We start from the raw sequence: 15,299 nt of genomic DNA, 5'->3' as shown, positions 1-15,299 counted from the left end.
GAAGTTGTGGCTGCCCCATCCCTGGAAGTGTTCAAGGCCAGGTTGGATGGGGCTTTGAGCAACCTGGTGTAGTGGAGGGTGTCCCTGCCCATGGCAAGGGGGTTGGAACTGGATGATCTTTGAGGTCCCTTCCAACCCAAACCATTCCATGGTGTAAGTAAAAAAAAAAAAGACGATAATAACCCCACACGTGCCTGTCTGTTGATATTGGTCCAATTCCAGCACCTTAATCTGAATCACCCACGATCTTCATTCCATTCAAAGACTCGCAGAAAACAGCGCACCGCGTTATTCGTGGGAGCTGGAGGCTGCCGGAGCAAGTCGGCTCGCAGGGAAGGAGTGTGTGAGGCGGAACAGGAGAGGGGAAAAATCTGATTTAAGAGACAAGAGTCGTTCTCATGCTCTTATATGGCGCTGCTGTGCCACAGAGCTCCCTCGCTCCATGACTAATAAGGCTCAGCTGGGATCCACCCTTGCTTATCCTGTTATTTTTAGCTTTTTCCAGCCTCGTGCTCGGTGTGCCTGCCCTACCAGAGGGTACAACTTCACCTCTTAGTTTAAATGCAGGTTTTGCAACCCGGGGGTCCCCCACGGAGGGCTGCGGTGTCGGGAATGGGCAGGGATGGGGTTTCTTATCGCTGCTGGTATTGTTTCTGGAGCTTGTAACTGATACCCATCGCAAAACGAGCCGTGTCCGTTAAGTGTAACCAGCTTTCTGACCTACGGGCTGCTGCAGCACAAGAGAATTATTTAAATTTTTTTTTTTCCTTTCTCAAGTGACAGTGGGGTTGGGAGCCAAACTCAGAAAATCACCTTTACATCCATTTTCTTAAAGGGCCAAAAACATAAAACAGACCTAAAGCAAGAACCAGGTTTTACTCACATGGACCTGGACTTGCTCCCGCACAGCAATCGCATCCTTCAAAAATAACCCTGATTTCGACAGCGCAGGGGTTTGAACCTCTCTGAAGGCTTATTGATTTTGGGAGGGTTGTGTGCATAGCATAAGGAGACCCAAACTAAAAAATTAAAAAAAAAAAAAAGTGGCTTTCTGCCAGGCTGTGCCAATAAGCTTGGAGTTATGGACATCAGACTTCAGAGCTGTGGGAAAAATCCCCTCCTGCCTATTTTTATCCCAACCATGACTCAGAGGGAGGTTTGTCTCCATAAACTCAGGTTTTTATTGAAGAAGCATTTAAAGGGCACTGCTGCTACCTGTTTGCATCAGAATATTGGTATTTATGGTATTTGGCTGCGTTTGAAAAAGAAACTGAATTTCAGAGTGAGTTTGTTGTATAGTTTGTTTACTTCTTCAGCCTGCAAGTGCCTGTTCTGGGCTTTTCCCATCCGTTTTACAATTAAAATGAGTTACAATATAAAGCCAGCCCATAAACAAGCCCTCTCAGCTTCCCTGCTGGAAAGCAGGAGGGGAATGGAAAGGGATAGATGGGTTAGAGGGGAGCAGTGGTGGGATAATCCCATCCCCACCCACAGAAGCTCCCCTCTGACACCTGCAGGGGCTTAATTTATAATTGATAACTCGGCTCCTAATTTTTATTATTGGATGAACGTCGCTGCAGCCCGTTGGTACGCACCATGCTGAAGGCAAATTACTCGCCCAAATTGAAGTGCAGATTACACTGCTGCCTGCCTGCATGGCCGGACGGGACTTTCAGGGACTTTGCCACAATTAAAAGGGCTTAATATTTCATCCAGAAATTGCTTTTGGCCCCAGACCAGTAGTTTACTGATTGCTAAGTGTCACGCATGGGACATGGGATTTCTGTACGTGCTTCCAGCTCGTTCACGTTTCCATGTAATTCCTGCTGTCCCCAGTCTGACGAAGCTGAAGGCCACCCTGTCCTTCATCTCTCCTTCTCTCCCCTTTTTTCACACCATTTTTTTATCTCTCCTCATCTTCAGAAAATGCATCAATTCCCCTCCCTGCCTGCTGTTCCAACGCGAGGGTGTGTAATGGGGGCCCAACACTACTGTGTTTTTTTCAGATATAACAAATTTATATTTGAAAAATGAAAATGAAAAAAAAAAAAAACAATGGGGAAGGAGGGATAGGAAACCAAGCCTGAACGCGTGGCACGGCGAGGGGAATTTGAAAATGCAGAACTGGGTTATTAGCGCCGTTAAAAACTTCCACCAAATTTGTCATCAAAGAGATCTGATCAAGACGTTACTCAGAGCTGACGCATCAGACGAAGTGGCTTTAATGATTTTGAGTTATTCTCCATCGATATTTATACGGCTGAAGATTGGGGAATCTTTTATGTGAGATGTCAAATGTTCTGGGGAGCTGCTGGGTGCCTCCGACTGGTGCCAGCACCCCGCACTCAGACATGGCTCGGAGCAGAAAATGGGCTTTTGAGATGAAGTTGGGGGGCGAGGGCTGTCGCCGGGGCCCCCCTGTATTCCAGCTGGCGCCGTGGCCGTGCTGGGCGCGGATGCCCCGGCTGCCGGTGCCTGGCGGAGGATGAGGTCGGGCACAGCTGGCGCGGGCAGCACTGGCAGGGACACATCTGGGTCTGTCTGCCTGCACAAGCCAAAAATGCTGAAAATTATTTGTAGCTGATGGAAATCCACTCCCAGGTGGGACAGAAACAGCGCTGCAGGGCGAGGTGGACTGTGACATTTTAATTTATGGATGCTTATTATTCACCTTGTCCTGCTGGAAGGCTCGTGTTCTCCAGAGCGCTTTGCATGCCATGAATACTGCATTTCCAAAAGACTGGCTTATTTTTAAGGATATAAATAAAATTGCGAGGAGGCAGCCGTAGCTTTTCTGTTGCTGTCTCCCCACGCTCCTTTAGGAGCTGGCAGATGAAACGGTTCTCCGTTCATTAGCAGTAAATATTTGATGGGCTATCGTGCCTGCTGGTCGTCAGACCGCTTGTAAATCCTCTATTAGGCACGTGTGATCCTGCTTATAAATTGTACAATTGAAAATCGAGCCTGTGTGATTGCATCAGCACGTCTTTCTAACTGGGTTTCATGGAAAAGTCTGGTGGTTTACCGTATGCTTCGTGGCTTTTATATCACCAGGAAGTTATAAATACCTGGGTGACTTAAATCATTCACTCCCATTCCCTGCAAAGCGTGTGATGTCCTGTGCATCGGAGGTATGAGAACGTGAAATTCCTGCCACCTTCTGTTTCGAGGGCACAGAAAGCCGTGGCATGGTTATGCCATGGCAAGGATGGCGTCTGTGGGGACGTGGCGAAAATCAATGTGTTTTGGATGAATCTCTTACCACTGGAAAAGGAGCATGAGGCTGTGAAAAGTGCAAGATGTGCACTTCTGAGTCAAAATAAGAATGCAATGGGTACCCTTCCTGGTGCTCCTTAATTCCCTGGTCACGTAGGTATTCCAAAATAACAGTAACTCTCTATAGAGTGGGGTTTGTCCCCTGCATTCCGCTGATAATGTTGTTTTTGATCCTCAGAGGAACAAGAGCAGTTTTATTCTACCATTTCAGCACACAAGTTTTTATCCTAAAAATTAATCAGTTGGTACCTAACGTGCTTCAGGAGGGGTTTGTAAAGCTGATGCTTGTAAAGGACTCCAGAAACCCCCATGGGAGTAAAAGGGGCATGGGAGAGGGAAGGGGACCGTTTGGATTCTTAAACCATCAGAGCTTTATCCCCTCGTAGAGAAGAATAACACATCCAAAATGATGGCAAACACCTCGGCATCATCTTCCTTAAATAAAAAAGTAATAGTCTAAAGCATTAGACATGAATGTAATCCAAACAAATACTCCCCTTTTCCAAGCAGATGTCTAGCATTAACTGATTAAAAAAAAATAATCTTTTTTTTTTTCTTGCCAGATTTAAACCCTGGAAAAGCTTTAGCTTGGCTTAAAGAGGAGCTAAATCCATCACTCCCAGTAAATTGTCGGCAAATAAAGCAGAAATCCCGTGATGCTGTGTGTAATTCCGGGTTCCCTGCAAGCTTGCTGTGCTTGGGCAAGCCCATGGGCTTGGGGTGGGCAGGAGCATCCTGGAGAGGCTGGCAGGGCTGGCTCGGGGTGGGCTCCTGCCTCTCCCTCCACTGCACCCCAGCGATGCCGTGTCCAGCTCCTACCTAGTTCTTACCTGGTACACAATCCAGCTGTATATTTCTTTGGAGATTTGGAAAAAAAAAAAAAAAAGCATATTAATCGATCCAGCTATATATTTATTTTGAGATTTGAAGAAAAAAAGCATATTAATTTAAACTAGCATTGCTGAGTCCCAGCAGCTGGCCGGGTTCAGGCGCACTGCGCAGGACACAGGCATGGGAAAATAAACGCGTGGGACGGGGAGAAGTGACAAAAACATAAGGAAAAAGGCTGCCTGTGGCTTTCATGTGAGTAATACGTCTGGGCTCCTTCTCTTCCCTCCCACGGCGGCGAGAACGTGCCCTGCTCCGCTGCCCTTCGCTCCCAGCCACCATCCACGGCAGGGCTTGGCTTTACTGCCCAGCTGTATTTATTTTTTTTTAAGGAGTGTTTTCCCCGAGTAGGAGTGATGATGGGAGAGTTGATAACCTCCACGTGTTCCCCCCCTCCTCCCCTGTTAATGATTTCCTTGAGGCACAGCAGCCCAGCGGAGCACCAAGGGAGGGGGCCAGGAGTTGGGATGTGCTGTGGGACCTTCCAGGGGGGTTTCTGTAGGTCTAAAAACCAAACAAAATCAAAAAACAAAAAAAACACAAACAACTTAAAGATATGCACAGAATCAGAAATTACATATTTTCCCCTAGAACTGGGGATACTGTGCTGCGTCCACGAGGAGTAAGCGGAGGGATGCTGCTGCCTGAACCGTGGGATTCATGGCTTGTGTCCTCACCCCTAAAGCCCTGCAAGCATCCAGGTTCCTGGTGGCCCACCTTACCTACTGGGGAACCTGGCTCAGCCAAGGGTGACCCTGCCCCGAGCAGCATCTTCCCAGACCCTCTGGAGAAGACCTGGAAGGGGGGTTTTGAAGGGACGCGTTTCGGGCAGGTGTCCCCAGCTTGGTGTCAGACCCCCCGGAGATGTTCTCCAGGGCTTTCTGAACAACATGTTTCTAGTTTGGGGCTGATTTGGGGGAAGACATCAGGAAAACTTGTCCAGATCATCTCTTAAGTGGAATAAGACACCTTAAGGTAGAGGATGCCTCGATAAGAAAGGGAAAAGGAGGGAGTGCAGGTACCCCCTGGGCTTCTCTTCCCAGCTGAGAGGGGCTGTTGGGGGTCCTTAGGGTTTCCTGGGACTTTCCACTGGGTTGTCCCTCCATAGAGAGCAGCAGCTTCTTCACTGCCTTCATCCAGCAGCATCGCTTCCCACTGACCCACCTGGAGAGCTGCCAGCAGCCTTGCCCTCCATTTAATCACTCATCTCTTTAATTATTACCTGCCTGCCCGCCTCATTTCTGAGCAGGTCACGCAAACGGGCACGGAACCAGGGGAGCAAATCCAGAGGTCGAGGACGATGCTGGATCCCGGACGGGTCGTTTTGCCAAAGGAATAAGCTGTGAAATAGGTTGGGGAGGGGGATTGACCCCGTGCCACACCAGAGCGGGGTGCAGGGAGGTCGATGCAGACCCCGTCAGGGGATCTGCACCACAGAGGGGTCCCGAGTCACCGCCGTTAGAGACAGACCCGCGCGTGGGCGGCGGGGGGTGATTTCAGGAGTTTTCCTTGCAGTGCATGTAATAAATGACGTCAGAGCTTATGTAATAGGCGGAGCTGCTTTTAGCTTGCCACAGATAACGTCGCCAAAGCGAGGCCAAGATCTATGCAAGGTATTGAAAAGTGGGTATTTTTTTATTTTGATGTTCGGAAATAGCTGCCAAGTTTAACGGGATTTTTTGCAGATCCGGTAAAAAACGGGCACAACTTCATCTTCTCTTAAAAACTGATGCAGAATATAATTTTTTTTTCTTTTTTCTTAATGAAAGCTAGATTTTATTTTTTTTTTAAGCCCTGCTCCTGTAGGAGAGAGGGCATCAGGGAGGAGAGTGGGAGCTGAGGCAGGTCTGGGGGTTTCTCCCCATCCGTGCTGCCCAGCTGCATGGGGACACGAGGGACTCTCCATCGGCCCACGGCTGCTCCGGCCTGTTTGCAGGGTGGGAAGCTGGGAAAGGTGGGCAGAGCGATGATTTGACACACGTGCGAGCGCAGCCTGTGGCACCACCATCCCTCTCTGGGTGTTTTGGTGCCCCTCGGATGGGCCACGTCCAGCCCAACCCCAAATTCTTGCAAATGTGGCTATCGGGGAACGTGTTGCCCTTTGGAAAATGAGTGGTGAAGTCGAACTGAGCTAACTGGAGCTGAGAACCCAGCACTCAGCAGGTTGCAAGCACAGAGAATTATAAACCATCCGCTTGTCCCGCCGCTCTTTCAGGTCTCTCCTATTAAGGACTTTTGAAATAGAAAGAAAAATCAGGGTTCGGTTCCCTCTGAGCTTGCAAATAGGGAAAGAAGTTTGATAATCCTACCATGCTATTTTGGGGTAGCAATGGAGTATTCTGCAAACGGCAGCGAATTCCTGCTGAGTGTGTAATGATGGAGGTGGGGGCTACAGAGGGGCTTCCCAGCCCTGGGACAGGGGAGGCTTCACTGTCCCCGGGGCCTCGACCACCAGCTCAGCCATCGTCCTGCAGAAAGGCTCTGCAGAGCCAGCACTGGGTGTTTGCTGCATCTTCTTCTTTGGAGAAAGGCGTTGGGGTGGGAGAAGGGCGTTGGGGTGAGCGCGGGCATTGCCTCCATCCAGCCCCCGTGCCCAAAACCAGGTCGCATGCAAGGTGGGAGCCCAGCCCAAGCGGGTGTCATGGCGGAGGGCTCCACATTCACTCTTGCTGCGGGCTGGAGGTATAAATAGCTGGAAATGTAGGGCAGAGCCTTTTCTAGAAAAGATTGTGTTATATTTCTGCGGCAGAGGGTGAAAGAAAGGTATCATTGGGCTCTTCGTTAACGGCTGCGTGTCTCTCAGCGTGTCGGGGCGGCGATGTGGGCAACTGCGTGCCTCGGAGCTGCCATCCATCCATCCATCCATCCATCCATCCATCCATCCATCCATCCATCCATCCATCCCCGCGCCGGAGCCGGTTCAGCTGCGGGACAGCCCCGTTCCGGCAGCGCGGGGGGGGCACCGGGTTCTGCCGCAGACGGAGGGCGGGGGGGGGATGGGTGGGCTGGAACTGCGGCTGCCGCAGCATCGCCCCGGGGGGGAGGGACGGGGGAACTTCCCAGCCATAGCGCAGTGTCAGGGGAGGGGGAGGGAAGCACCGATCTGGGGAGGGAGAGGGCTGGGGGGGGGGGGTATTTGTTTTTCCCCCTTCCCCACGGAGGAGGGCGGCTGCCACCAGCCCTGCGCGGAACACATCCCCAAAAAAACACACACACACACACACACACCCCCCGCTCTTTGTGCCTCCAGCGCAGCCGGCGGCGGGGGCGGGCCCGGACCCCCCGCCCCGCGCTCCGCCGGGGCCGCCGCTGCGCAGGCGGAGCAGCGCGGCAGCATCCATCTTACCGGCGGGCAGCCGGCCCGGGCTCCCATCCTCCGCCTCCTTCCCATCCTCCTCTTCCTCCTCCTCCTCCTCCTCCTCCCCGCTGGGGCCGGAGACCCCGCGGGGCGGCGCGGCGGCTGCGAGCGCTGCCGGCGGGGCGGCAGCGGCGGATGATGCACGGAGATGGTACACCAGGAAAACTGCCCCTACCAGGTAAGAGGCGAGCGCGGCCTGGCACCCCCCCCCCTGCGCCGAGCCCAGCGGCCCCCCGAGCCCACCTACCCCCGCCTCCCCCCCCCCCAACCCCCGCCGCCGGCCCCGGGGGGTGCGGGCAGCCCGGGTCCGCCTGCTCGGGTTGAAAGCGTGGGCTCCTGCCCCCGGGGCACCCCGGGGCTCCCTGGGCAGCGGGTTCGGAGCAGCCTGGGTGGGGAGAAGCCGTGTGCCCGCGGAGCTTTTGTGCTCGCCATGTGCTGCTCGCGGGCGCGGCGGGCGCCAGGGGTGCGCTCGGCCGGGGGGGGGGGGTTTGGCACCCCCTGCCCGCACCCCGCTGCCCGCCTGGGTGAAGCTGCGCCGCGCAAACGGGCGAGCTGTGCTTTGGCGCTTCTGCAGTTGCCGTCGGAGAGCGATGTAAATTTTGGAATAAATAGCCTGCATTTCTTTGGGCTTTCTATATTTAGCCAAGCGTGAGAGCTGACCCGCGAGATTATTGTTTTCGCCAGCGGTCCCGGCGTGGTTCGTGCTAAATAATCCATGCTGGAGGTGGTGGGGTTGGGGACGAGCGTTTCCTTCTCTGAGCATCCCTGGGTGGGGGGTCCTGGGGCCTGGCAGCAGCACGGACAGCCGTGTTTGCTGAGCAGGATTGTTGGCAGTGGGGCGAGTGAGAGCTTGGGGTGGCATCTTCTTGTGGCTTCATTTCTCTCTAAAGAGAGGCTGGGTGCACCTGCGCGGGAAGTGGCACGGTTAGGGCTGGATGGTGGCGGTGGGTTGTTGACCGCAGAAACGCCGCGCGTCCATCCGCAACGGCGACGCCGAGAAACGCAACGATTGCGGACGTGCGGCGGAGCGTGTTTTGCAAAACACCCAACAGACATTCCCAGCAGTGGAGCCGGACCCTCGGGAGATGGGGCTTTGCCCAGGACAGTGGCTCATCCTCAGTTTCCATCGCCACCGCGTTGAATTCGAACGTCGATCCGTTGTTTTAAGACAAACTATCTCACGTTGCAAAATATATCACGAAGGGAAAAGACATCAAAGCATATACGTACAGAAGGAGCGGAGAGTTTAAAAGATTTTTCACTGAATCTTTTCAATCAAGCAAACGGAAATTAATTTCCATTTTCAGAAAATAATAATAATAATCCTGTTTCCTTTCAGCCTGCGTTTCAGGGGATCTGCTTTTCCTGCAGCTCGGAGCCTGTTGCTCTCCAGTGCCTTAATAAAATGGTGCCATTGTTTCTGCGCAGCGGATGTTTTCCCAGCGTGCTCGCAGGAACGCCAGGGTTAAAGGTTGCGCGTTGTTTCCCGGGTGGAAGCGGGTCCTGGCGTGGCAGTGGGCGAGCGACGAGCCATGGGCGAGCGGTGCCGATGCTGCCGGGCGCTGCGGCGCAGGCCTGGCCGCCGTCCTGCATGTTAATGCGCTGGGCTTGCTGCGATGGCAGTGCTGCTGCCTTTTATCTGCTTTAATCTTCTTGCTTGTTTATGAACTGGTTCCTCTCCTCCCAACCAGTAAATACTAGAGCGAAAACAGCCAGCGAGCGTGCGAATCGTAGCGGGGTAAAACAAAAAAAAAAAAGTCTGGAGAAACGGTCTTTCGGATGAAATCTTGTTTCCAAACCTTCCTACGACGCTGCGAGGGTTAGGAGCAGCCCCAGCCCCCTCCCAAACCCATTCACCTAAAGGCCAAGTTTTAATCCTTTTGTGGCTGGCCGTCCTGGGTTTGGGATCAGACTGGAAGCCAGCAAGGCTGGGATTTTGGTGGGTGCCTGGGGGGAGCGGGCTGGGAGCCTGCAACTCTGCTCTCCTCCTTCCTCGCACCTGTTTTTTCAAAGCTACTAAATAAATTGAAAATAAACCAAAGAGAGGAACAAGCCAGAGCGCGGAGAAAACTTGAAAACTTGTTTGTTTTGGAGCAATTCAGCAGATCTCTGCCGTGGCTGGGACAGAAGGAGGGCGCTGGGGACGGGGTGCAGCGCAGGCGAGGGCTGAGGAAGAGGAGGGTTTCTGCTGTATGCCGTGCCTTGCCTCCAAAGTCCTGTTTCCCATCCTAAAGGAACTGGCACTGCTGAGCTCTGAAATTTGGATGGTTGTGGGTCCTCCGAGGGGTTTGGATGTGGCTCAGTCAGGTTCATCCCTTTGAATTTAGGCCAAGTCCTCCATGGTCCAGAGGTCCCAGCATCTGACATCTTTCCCGTGGCCACATCCTGGCATCACGCAGGCTGCTGCCGCTCTCCGCGCCGTGTATTTTTCTCTTAGTTATTTCTCTTTTCCTATTTTATACTGATTTATGTTCCTATCCCGAACATTTTGTTTAGGGCTCCATATTTCTCCTACAATCCGACAAGAGGAACGTCAGCCCTTGCGCAGCGGGCGACGTTCTGTGAGGTCCTGAGCTCGTGCAAAATAAAAGACCAGCGTGCAAATCTGGGCCTTAATGCAGAAATAAAGGGTTTTTTTTCTGACATGTGTGTGTTAGCGGCACTTTCCTGGCCTGCAGCCTCATCGCTGTTCCCGTTTGCTTTGTAAAAACTGATTTTTAGCGTTGCCCGACAGGTCCACCGTGGGGCAAAATGGGGCTCTTCGTCCGTGTTTCTTTGCCACCCGTGTACAAGTGGCTTTACATCGACTCCTTGGGTTGATTTCTAATGTGCCTTGAAAAGCAGAGAAAACCCCCTCCGGGCACCCGGTGCCCCCGCCTGAGGCAGGAGGCTCCAAACAGGCAGTTGCCCGTGGGAACGGGTTTTGGCTCCGTGCGTTGGCATCGGTCACGGGCTGAGCTATCTGCTGGCGGGAGGGTCGCTCTGGAGATGTCACTGGTCTTTACACGTGCAAAGAAAATTAAAAAGGGGAAAAAAAACCCCAAAAACTAATGTGAGAAATGAGATTTTTCGTCACTTAGAAATAGTTTCTTAGGTGAGTCGGGGTGTGCGGTGCAGCCGTCTCGGCCCCTTGTGTTCTCCTGGGAGCTGGTCCGGGTGCGTGCATCAGGCTGGACTCTGCTGCTGTGGTGATGCTTAAGTTTCTTTTGTTTGATATCTTTAGGGTTTTCTAGGCTTCTGTGGCATGTAGAGATACCAGATTGTCATAGTCTTTTTCACTGAAGTGAATATAAATACTCATGGCAGAATATAACCCCAAGAGACAGGCCTTGGAGAAAACCTCTGATGCCATGAAACCCACGGTGGAGCGCTGGCCAAGTTGGAGAGCTGCTGGCCTGGCCTCTCACCGATGGCTGCCGCGCTGGAGGAATGGCTGAGCGCATCCCAAACCAATTACAATAAAATAAAATATAACCTGCATTACGGAGAGCTGTTCTCGTTCAGACAGAGATCAAAAAAATAAAGGCTCCGTGAAGTAGGTGGGAAGCATTTGGTGTGCTAAAGCTCAGGGAAGCATCATCAGAGGGAGGACATGGTCCATCTCATCCCTAAATTTGCAGGGACTTGTTGTAAGTGCCTTGTACCAGTGGCTCTGCGCTGGGAGGATGCTGTGCTGGGCAGGGGCTCTGCAGAACAGATTTGTCCCGACCTTTCCAATAAATAGATGTTTTGTGAAATAGTTCTTGGCAGCTTGAGATTTCAGCAAATCTGGAAGTCACCTCCATGTCCTGGCCCCAGCGCCCTGTGGCCGTGGGTGCTGGCTTTGCAGAGAGGGTGCTCGAAGTGCTGTCATTGGACTTTTGGGGAATTTAGGGGTTTTATCTCCTAACTCGGTAACCAGCGGTGTTCAAGAGCTGACCCCCAGCAGAAGGGGGTGGTACTCCCCCCCAACGGAGTACACCCCAACAGCCTTGAGGAGGTTTTTCATTGACTCACGCGAGCGTTACGTATGCGTAGTGGAGTTAAATTTAGCTGCTTGCTCATCCACAAGCACTCGGCACGTGTTCCGAGCACGTAGAACTCAGAGTGCCCTATTTCCTCGCCTCGCTTGAGAAGGATGGGAGTGCTGGCATGTCCCCGCGGCACCGAGTCTGTGGCCGTGTGCTCCTGCCGTAGGGACACCCCGGCTGACCTGCTCCAGATACACCCCTCCCCAGTTTTCCCTTCATGCTATAAAAAGCAAAAGGGGCTGAGGTGGCCGTGGCAGCTGGAGCCATGGAAGCCAGCTTCCTTCTGATGCCATCTGACGTGCGAGGAGTCCTTGGCTGGCCATGCCAACGTGGAGCAGACCTGGCAGCATGGCCCCGTCGTTGCCTTTTTGTTTATTTGACCTACGTACAATAGATTGGGGGGGTGTTTGTTGGGCAGCCGGGTGCAGGCAGCGGTGCTGCCCGTCTGCCCGCAGCGGCCTTTGGCATCACTTGGAGAAGAGGCTCATCACCAAAGGGTTTGGTCCCTGCACTGAGACAACCACAAAATTCATTTCTCCTGGGCTTTTGGTACCTAGCCTGACCTGTTCTGTGCTTGGAGGGGTGATGCACAGGTGAAGAAGTGGGCAAAAAAAGTGAAAAATGTATTTTTTGGTAAACAGCACCATTTCCTCCCCTTGGGGTGGCTTTGCTGTCAGTTTGCAGACTGGTTTGCACATCGCGTGCATCACCTCCCACACCACCACCCCGAGTGGTGGGGACCACAGGGACGGGGCTCACCAGCTCAGCCAGCTGGCGAGGAGGTGGGGGACATCCCCTTCCCATGGACCAGGGCAGCGTGACGGTCCCGATCCGTAGGGAAGCATGCGGCAGGTTGCAGGCTCAGCCCCCTGCCAGCCCCATCCCGGTGCTCCCGACCACATCCGTCCACTCAGGCCATGGGAGTTTTTCTTTGTTGTTTTTTTCCAGACTTATTGTGTCAGGATCCATCCCCACAGCCGGGAGAGGAAGTTAATTTAGCACCGACAGGAAAGGACACAATGAGTCAGCAGTGGAGGGGAACTAAAAATAATGAAATACCCAGAGAACAACTTGTTTCGTTTGGGAATTATAGTGACAAAGCAGCATCCTGGGACAAGCATGGAATTAAACAATCCTGTTTATTATTACTGTTTTTTTTCCTGAAGCTTCAGGATAATACCATGATGCATCATTTGTATATTGTTATAGCCAGTCATCTACCTAGAATATGTGTTTTAGGTGAAATGACGTCAGCATGACTTGGATATATCATTTAAACGTGTAAACTTTGTGGGACTGTTAAAGTGACTTATCTAGCGTGCAGCGTGGTTGCATTGCGCCACAAATCGGGATTTTGTTTGCTGATGTGCCACGTTTTGAGCATCACTGAGAAATCGCGGCGTAAATTCCATCTTTCTGAGGATTCCCGATGGGAACGCCGCGATGGGTGCGACACCGATGGGATCCCAGCGAGGGCTGAGCAGGATTTGTGAGGGATTTTGGGGGGGAAGCGGCTGCGTTGCGGAGCCTGGGTCTCCGGGCAGGACTGCTGGAGGCTGGAGCTGTAAGTGGGGCAGGTTTGGGGGTGCCGAGCCCCCCGGGAGCCAGGGCTGGGATCCTCGACCACTCCTGCGCGGGGACCAGGCGGTACGGTGGTCCGGGGCTCTGCAAGCCCACAAGATGGGTGGTGGGTTAAGACTGGAGACTTTTTTGAGCTTTATTGGTTAATTCCTAGAAACATTTTTTTTTTTTTTTGCACCTGAAAAAACTGGTTTAGCCAAGAAATAGCTCCCTGGGGTCCTTTCTGGTGATTTTTGTGTAAAGACTAAAGCCGCCGGCGATGGCCCGTGTTCACCTTGGCAGCTCCTCCGAGCACTGGGATTTTGTTCGGATAACTCCCACGGTGAAAACCCCAGGAGAAAGCCCCTTCCTCCTGCTCCCTCCAGCCATGACTACGCCACCGGGCTTGGATTTTGACATCAGACACCATTTCTTTTCCTGCCCTTGTGGAGCCGGCGCGGGCTGGCGGCTATTTTTATCCAGCGCTGGCAGTGGCTGGAGCGGGACGCGGCTTCCCTGGCCCGCGCAGCCCTCGCCTCCCTCTCATCAGCTGGCCGAGCCTCCGACGCTGCCGTTGACTTTATTAGGGAAAAGCAAGGTGCTCCGGAGCCGCCGGGAGGCCAGAGGAGCTGGGAAGGCATCCCGGCCGGGGGAACGGTGGGCTGCCACCGGTCTTGGATCGGGGAGCGAGCGCTCGATCCCATGGTGCCGATGGAAAAGCGACGGAAGGACTGAGATGCCCCGGCGAGAGCGTTTCACCGGCCACGTGAGGACCCGGGAGCGAAGGAGATGAGTCGGGAGGGTGATGGCATGGGTGACGTCATCAGGAAAGCAGCCGCGCCGGCCGGCGAGGGGAGTTATAAAAAGGTAAGGGATGAAAAGGAGCTTTTTCTCTGCCAACCAGTCAGTTGCCCTCTTGGCGAGAGGGGGAGCGGCCGAAACACTGCCCAGCACCCTCTCCGGGGCGCGGGATTTTGGGTGCTGGAGCAGGGAAGCGCTCGACGATGTTTAACGCGGCGGCGTGGGGCACAGACCTTCCTCCCCCCCGGGTTTCCGTACCACTTGGTGGTAAAAAACACCAGTAAAGAGCTGTTTCCAAACTCCACCTCGTACCTCGAGACCTCTGGGTTTTAGGGCGCTTTGCCCCGTGGCTTGAGAGGCGTAAGTTTGAATTGATTTTGCATTTTTTCCAGCAAATCCCCCGTGAAGAAAAGGGAGATAAAACCACACGCTCCGTGGTTACGATTTCTGTTAGTAAATCCAATAATAGCCCTTGTGCTTTACGGAGATAAAAGAAGGTGCTGCCTGTGGGTCTGGAATTTTAAATATAGTCGTTGTCCGCGGCTGGTAATGACAGAGCCTGGCAAAAATAGCCCCGGTGGCCTGGCCGGGACCAGACACGGGCTGGGAACCTTGTTGGGTGCTGGTGGTGGCGCTGGCACCCAGCCTGCACCAGCCTCAGGCGTTTTAACCCTTCACAACACACAGCAGTGGCACTGCCTGGCTGGGATGGGGTCCTGCCCCAGAGTGTTGCTGGCACCCGTTAATCTGGAATTCCCTCTCCAAACTGGCAGCGCCTTAGGAAAGCACGGTCGGTGTTCAGTCCGGGGTTGGGGCCCAGCGATACGGCTCCAGAGGTGCCATAGAAATCATAGAATCATGGAATGGTTTGAGTGGGAAGGGACCTTAAAGATCGTCCAGTTCCAACCTCCCTGCCATGGGCGGGGACGCCCTCCATTACACCAGGTTGCCCAAAGCCTCATCCAACCTGGCCTTGAACACTTCCAGGGATGGGGCAGCCACAACTTCTCTGGGCAACCTGTTCCAGTGCCTCACCACCCTCAGAGGGAAGAATTTCTTCCTTAGATCTCATCGAAATCTCCCCTCTTTCATCGCCCCGTGTCCTGTCACTACACGCCCGTGTCCAAAGCCCCTCTCCAGCTTCCTTGTAGCCCCTTTAGGTACTGGAAGGTGCTGGAAAGTCTCCCCGGAGCCTTCTCTTCTCCAGGCTGAACAGCCCCAACTCTCTCAGCCTGTCTCCATAGCAGAGGTGCTCCAGCCCTTGGATCATCTCCGTGGCCTCCCCTGGACCCGCTCCAGCAGCTCCATGTCCTTCTTGTGCTGGGAACTCCAGAGCTGAACGCAGTATTCCAGGTGGGGTCTCAGGAGAGCAGAGCAGAGGGGCAGAATCCCCTCCCTCGCCCTGC

General features: G+C 53.5%; 1 protein-coding gene across 8 annotated transcripts in view; it reads left to right on the top strand.

Annotated features, from left to right (window-relative positions):
- The window catches only part of SCHIP1 (schwannomin interacting protein 1), a 130,351-nt gene that overhangs the window by 104,188 nt on the left and 10,864 nt on the right, over positions 1 to 15,299 (top strand). For 3 of the 8 annotated variants that reach the window (XM_086618570.1, XM_086618572.1, XM_009988651.2), the window contains exon 1: positions 13,882 to 13,959. The exons of the other annotated variants lie outside the window; for them this stretch is intronic. In XM_086618570.1, the coding sequence (XP_086474696.1) occupies positions 13,882 to 13,959 (78 nt within the window). Of the gene's footprint in view, positions 1 to 13,881; positions 13,960 to 15,299 lie in introns of those variants that run through there. 8 annotated transcript variants of the gene reach the window in all.

This window comes from Tauraco erythrolophus, chromosome 11 (genome assembly GCF_009769465.1).
Source record: "Tauraco erythrolophus isolate bTauEry1 chromosome 11, bTauEry1.pri, whole genome shotgun sequence".
In the NCBI taxonomy this organism is placed as follows: Eukaryota; Metazoa; Chordata; class Aves; order Musophagiformes; family Musophagidae; genus Tauraco; species Tauraco erythrolophus.
The sequence above is the reverse complement of the archived record's forward strand: the minus strand, read 5'-3'. Positions and strand labels throughout refer to the sequence as shown.